The sequence below is a fragment of the Chrysoperla carnea genome, chromosome 1, assembly GCF_905475395.1.
Source record: "Chrysoperla carnea chromosome 1, inChrCarn1.1, whole genome shotgun sequence".
Lineage (NCBI taxonomy): Eukaryota > Metazoa > Arthropoda > Insecta > Neuroptera > Chrysopidae > Chrysoperla > Chrysoperla carnea.
The window spans coordinates 22,205,504-22,212,714 of record NC_058337.1 but is presented as its reverse complement, the minus strand read 5'-3'; the positions used below and the strand labels follow the sequence as shown (position 1 = coordinate 22,212,714).

Below are 7,211 nucleotides of genomic sequence, written 5' to 3'. Positions count from 1 at the left end.
TGTTCCAAGTGAAAATTATCAAAACTTTCAAAATATGTCGTTTTTTTTAGATTTCTCCATAAGAGTAACTTGTGCTTGTTGTGATATTTAAAAACTCTTATGTATCCACTTTTACCATCATCGATGCCATATTTAGTGAAAAATGTAGACGATTTTTAGGAAACTTTTCTATTGTGACACAGATTTTGTGCGTATTTTAAATATCAAACGATTATTTATCCAGATATCAACGGGTTTTTAGATTTTTTACTCATCCTTTATAATATATGATATATTAATTATATTTTCAAGTAACACAAAATGTAAAATTAAGTAATGAAAAATGACTATGAAAACGAGTTGATGATAATATTTACTACAATGAATAAAAAAAATAATATATTATGTAGTTAAAAATTTTATCAAAGTATATAAATTTAAATAATTACATAATGACAATTATAATCCTAATGTTAAGTACATAGAAAAATATTTAATTTTTTATCCATGTTCCATGTTTTTTTTTCCAGCAAGTTCTATAACCCTTCATTAAAAAGATTAATTTCTATTAAAGCATGCATGGTAATAAAAATGTTTTAAATTAATTTCTTACTATGTAGATACTAAAACAAAGAAAACAAAAAAAGAAATTACTAAATTTTTAGTAATTTTATACTCAAGGTGGGGAAAATGAATGTTTTGATTTGGATGTCGTACTTATTCTAGGAACTTTTTACTGATACTTTACTTATAGTCTAAGAGCTGAGTAGCTTTTTGCACATTGAAAATATTAAAGTTGATAACTTTCGAAGGGCTTGGCTGGGAGGCGTTAGTGACCTATGCAATTTTTAAGTTGCAATTTTTAAAAAATGTTCTTGAGGTACTTTGAAATTTACACTATTTTAAAGCCTTATATTCAATTAGACGAGTTATCATCGCCATGCATGTTTGCTAAAATAGCCTGGCAGATGATTTAAATAGTGCATTAAATCATCTGCTAGGCTATTTTAGCCCCCACCAAACCATGCCAGGCGATGATAACTCGTCTACTTGAATATAAGACTTTAAAATGGTGTAAGTTTCAAAATGCCTCAAGAACATTTTTTTCATAGGAAAAATTGCAAATTAAAATCACCTGCCAGGCTATTTTAGCCCCCACCAAATCATGCCAGACGATGATATTTCGTATGATTGAATATTAGACTTTAAAATGGTTTACGTTTCAAAGTGTTTCAAGAACATTTTTTACATAGGAAAATTTGCAAATTAAAAATTTCATAGGTCACTAAAGCCCCCCAACCTCCCAGTCAGGTTGTCGATTTCGCCATCCACACATTCGCAAGTTATCAACTTTAATATTTTCAATGTGCCTCAAATATATACTCAAAAAAGCCACTCAGCTCTCCAGCTATTATTGAGATATGTGTTTTTTGTTTAACTGTAATATTAAATTAAAAATTTATAGAAACTACCGACAAAAAATCACGTCTCATCGATTCGTTTGTGGCATCGTAGCTCCTTAACGAATAAACCGATTGTATTTTTTGTTTTTTTTATTGAAAGGTAATTTGATCGAGAGTGTTCTTAGCTATGTTTCAAGAAAATCTACAGCCGATTTGCAGACCATCACCTCTTTTGTAGTTGCTATCTGGTACGGAACACTAAACTCACACTTGAAACATAGTTAAGAACACACTCGATCAAATTACTTTTCATACTTATAAATTAAAATCGGTTAAATCTATTTAGGAGCTACGTTGCCACAGACAGACGCGCAGATACTTTAATACACAGGCAAGTTAAGCGTATGGCACCCTTTTTTTAGTCGGACGTTAAAAATTTATATTTCACAAGTTACAACCGTTTACACCTTATCACTGTCCAACTTAAATCAGATTTTATGCTTTGCAGAAAGTTTGCTTTGTGACACCAAGAATATTTCTTACAATGATTTTGTATGTTCACATATAGGTATATTGCTTATTGGGGTGAAGGCGTAAATGTAGGACCTCAGCCATGTTTAATATTTGCATATTAAGAAAAATGACTTAACTCAAATTCATTATCAGGCTTGTTCAACGAAATGTTTTTTGGTATTGAATGAGCTTGTTGAAATTATTGGAATTGCAAAAGAAGGATATAGAGAAATTATTATAAGGTGTTTTGTTTGCTATTGGGAGAACAAAATTCAATAAAACAGCTTTAAAGGTATTCAAATCATAACAATCATAATCTGCATTGGGTCATTCGACGATTCTGAATTGAGATGTTTGAGTATACGTTCCGATTAAATGGATCTTATGACTATTTATTTTATTGATAAATTCCAAAGGATCTTTGGTTTGATGAAAAGTCAGTTTTTTAATTTATAGAATAATCGAGGAATTAAGCTTGATTTTCTGGTTGTTTTTTCCGTAGATTCTCTGCGTGTCAGTAAAAATAGTACCTACGTGAACCGGGGATTTTATTGTCAATCAGTCATCATGTTGAATTTATTTACTGACACAGAAAGTAAAGCTTTATTTAAAAATATAAAATATTTCAATGTAAGTATTTGGTTTTTATTCTGATTTTCCCATAAACCCGAAAAAAGCTAAAGACGTTCGGATTAAAGAACTTATCATCTTTTGCAACAAATGTATTCCGTTTATATAATAAAATTGAAATATATTGGCTAAAATTAGGATTTTTTAACCGTACTTATGTGTTTATAGACAGCATTGGAATAGTTGAAGGTTTTAAAAATGTGAATTTGAATATAATTATTTTGAGATCGGAAATAGATAGCTAAAGCCTTAAGTTACATGAAATTTTAAGTATAATATATCCTTGAAAAACATAGATCCCTCCTAAATATCTTTTTCATATTTTCCAGCGTATTTTTTTTATAAATACACTTTGTGATCCCACCTATTCTCTTATAATGCTCCTCAATTGATATTTTGTTTATTTGTATAATCTTTGACTAAAAGAACAACAAAAATAATGAGTTCTTTATTCACTCTTGCAAGGAGTATATACATGAAATAAAGTAAGGATATTGTTGTAACTTATTAAGGAGTTCAAAGTAGATAAAATGATTCCTTTTTCTTTTGTTAAAAAATTGATTCAATAAGAAACATTCACTGATGTAATACTAGTCAGATCAAATGAGATTATACAATTGAACACATACTGTTCAAAAATTTTTACGTGGGTAAAATATTATAATAATATCATAATAAGTAGTGGCGTAAAAGATAAAAAAGTTACAAAAATTGGATAAAATAGAATGCGAGTATATTTAAAGCGTTTTTGACATATAAGTATGTTGTTTTGGAAGTTTGTCAAAATGTTAAAACATGATCATTATATCCGTTGCGAGCGTAATCACGGTAATAACAATTAAATGGACGCTAGCGACTCCAGTGAATAGTTTCGACATAAAAGGTGGTTGTTATGACTTTAAATTTTTTGTCAAATTAAAATTATTGAAAAATTACAATTCTTTAATCTTATTTCAATGCAAATTGTGAAAATATGAAACGAAATTGGACAAATAACATTTTTAAATATAAATTTACTTAATTAATCATTGAAAATAAAAATATTATTAAATTTTCAATTTTGCTTAAACCGTATATACAAATCATAGAATCAGATGTTCATTCATAAAATTATATTAATAAAGTAATGTATCGCTACCATGGAAAATGCCACCAAGAAACCTCATGCATGGTACGAATAGTAGAGTATGCTATATTATTCTAGAATATAGAAGGTGAAAAAATCCATCAACCCTAACATTTTGCCGCATAGTAAATAAATAAGCTCCTGAATCGATGTCAAGCATTTTCTCTCCTAGGCGAATATATGGCAGATCGACCATTTAGGTAATAGAGGGGAGCGTAGAAAGCTGGGGAAAAGCAGTCTAAGTCAAAGCATCCTTTTTTATAAACCGGGAAAAAAGTGGCAGACAAAACTTTTTAGCAGTTTTGGATGGGGATGGAATTGAAGAAACCGGAAATAAGTGGATCTTAACCGGATAAACTCAAGTGCGATTTTCTTGTTACATAATATGTATTTTTATGGAAAAATAGTGGTAAACACCGCAGACTGGTAGTATGACGATAATTTGAAATCAAGCGTGGAAGAAGCCCCGAAAACTGTAAAAAAATGTTAGCTAAAACTGAAAAAATGTCTGCCGCTTGCCAAACAACTTCCATTACGACCGCATTAACCTTACACAATACCCCCAGATATTTCCCCCCTTCACAAGTCTTGATTTTATCCGGTTCGGAACCACTTATTATTCTGATTTACTTCAACCACGCCACCCTCCAAAACCAAAAAAAAATTCGTCTGCCACGAATTCGTCTAAGCGAATTCCGAAGACGAATTCCTAGTATTTCTTAAATGACCTAGTTTGATAAAATAATATATACTGTCCACATTATAATGTTTTTATCCAATAGTAGATGTTGAATGAATCGATTGACCGAATGAAATGCCTACTTACTTCCGCCTGATATAATTTTCTAAATTCAACTACTTTAAAATATTTCTTACCGTATACATGTCGATACTTTTGTATCGAAAATTCTATTCGAGTTTAAATGATACGCTTTATCGATTTTTCACTTTTTTTGTTTTTACTAACGACGGTTCTTCCTCGTTTTTAAAAAGACGTGCTAATGCGTTTCTGAAATAGAAAAATCAGGTATGTGGATTCAAAATGAAACAAAGTAAACTTTTTAAATTTCTCTCAAATAAATTGAATTTCTTTCAGATTGTGAAACATAAAAATAGGAAATGAAATAGCAACATCACCACTAAAAAGTTCATTCCAAAACTGGATTTTTTATATTTCCTGTCTTAATGGAATGAGGTAGTGATGAGTTACGTCAGACATCTGATAGCGGCATCGTTTAGCGCATTTACTAGTGACCTTTCGGGAAAAACTAGAAAATTCACAATTTTTAAAATCATTTTGAGACAATCAAAATTATTTAGTCATTATTCATGTTATTTAAGCCCTTTGTTCCTTTAATCCTACCTTTTGTTTATATAAGGTGGATCATTTTAATCTATTATGTGTAAAAAAGGTTTCTAAGCTAGCGTATTTCCCAGGGGCGTAGTTACCGCCGTTTCAGCCGTATCAATGATACGGGGCTCCCGAGCTACAGAGGCCCTTACATATGCAAGCAAAAATTAGTAAATGTTATCCACAATGTCACTTAAAGGGCCATTAATTAATTACGTAAGCATAGAAAAACTGAAATCGTCTTCAGCTATACATGTTTCAATAAATCAATTTACCGAAAAAAGGCAAGAAATGTGTATATTTAAAATAATTTTGATACGGGGCCCCTCCAAGGCGAGCTACGCCACTAGTATTTCCTTTCGATTTAATGAAATAATGACATGTTTAAGTGGCATTTTGACCGAAAGTTAACGATTTTTGAAAAAATCTTTAAATAAAATGTTAGTTTTTTATGAGGATCAACTTTCTAATTCAAAATGTTATTCTATCGATTACCTTTTAAGATCTAAATTGACACTTACAGCAATCCGGAGAACTAAGTCTAATTTTATGACAGACATGATGTGCCCCATCAAACTAGACAGCTTTTGCCTTAGTTATTTTTATATTGGTTACCTACAAACGAGCTATCGCCAAAATAAATTATAATGGTCCACTCTGTATATGTTATTTTGTTGATGTATTTAGTAATCAGGAACGTTAATAGAAACACGAGAATCATAATACTTGATTTACATAAATTCAACATTGGAGCCACATTTTCAACAGCCGATATGTCTTTTTTGATAAGTGAAATGGGAGAGAGTAATGTGGTACTACGATTTAACAACTGATTCTTATAAATATATTTAAAATAAATCGGAATTAGAACTATTTCGAAAACAAAGGATAAAATTTTGACTCGTTTTTAGCTTAGTTTTTTATTTATTCAAACTTTATATTTAATATATTTTCCATCTCTTTCTTAACGTGGCATCATACTGCTTTCCTGGGCAACAAACTGCATCAACTGTATTTAAAAACTAAATTTTTCTGTGTTAACATTTTTTTTTATTCATATGATACCTAGTTTAAAATTATCAACAAAATAATATATGATGTGAATTATGAAAAAGATAAATTTTCTCGAGTGGCACTCCTAGTCTGAAGCAGATTTTACAATTATTTACGGATTGGTCAAGCCAATCAAAAGAGTAATGGTGTAGACCCAGCGATTTTGATGCAAAAATTTCTCACTTTATTTCGCTACACCTTCACATCGTGGTGCCGCAGCAATCCTACTCGGGGCATGAAGTAGCTTTTTCTGAATTGAATTTTTATAAATGAAAATTTAAACAATATGCTTTTTTTAAATACTTAAGATTACATACTCACATTCCACCTGCTACAGCATTTCCAACCGCTGGAAATATAATTAATAATGCTTGAATAACTAAAGCAGCAATTACTGTAACTAACGCCAATGATACAACGGTGGGATTTTTCGATACAAAGGTGGCAATATCATACAATGCACTTTTCAAAATTACAAAGATATCATTGAAAAAGAATTTGATATATGGCGTGAGAAATCTCATTACAGATTTTAATGAAATAGAAGTTGCTCTGTGTATAAGTCTTCCACCTTGATTCATTACATAGGGTATTTTTAATACAGCTCTCAGTTTATTTAGACCTGTATCCTTCAGGAATTTATTTGTAGCACTTTTTTCAAAACTTCCGGCCTGTTGTGAATCCAAAAATACCAATGATGAACCAGCTAATGTTGAAAATAGAGCAAATCTTGCCATTTGTCTTAAATTTGTACCTAGACCAGCTTCGGAACCCTGGTCGTAATCATTCTTACATTCAATGCACTCACAATTGCATTCAGAATACGTAGTTGGAGGTACATTACACTTACATTTAGGACATTTTGCCCTACATTCAGAGCATTTAGGGCATTCGCACCTACATTCAGGACACTTATATCGTTCCTCTGCCATTTTTTACAATTTATTATATTATTTTATCATAATATTATTTTTTGACATTATCAAGTTTTAATATCCGTAAATTTTACTAAAGAAATTTTGAAATTTTAAATATTAGACATTTTAGACAATCAAAATATTTACAATTTAAAACCATGGTTTCATATTTCAAGTGCGGGTTCAGAAAATTTTTTTGAGAAACATTTTTAAAGCCATACAGTAATAGTTGTATCTGT

At 30.3% G+C, this 7,211-nt stretch overlaps 1 protein-coding gene across 1 annotated transcript; it reads right to left on the bottom strand.

Moving 5' to 3' along the window:
- Positions 1–4,584: 4,584 nt before the first annotated feature.
- Positions 4,585–6,993, bottom strand: LOC123294885. Its single transcript, XM_044876107.1, has 2 exons — positions 6,377–6,993; positions 4,585–4,660 (listed from the first exon to the last, which is right to left on the bottom strand). The coding sequence occupies exons 1-2, from the start codon at positions 6,985–6,987 to the stop codon at positions 4,585–4,587; spliced, it is 687 nt and encodes a 228-aa protein (XP_044732042.1). The 5' UTR covers positions 6,988–6,993.
- Between the last annotated feature and the right edge of the window lie 218 nt (positions 6,994–7,211).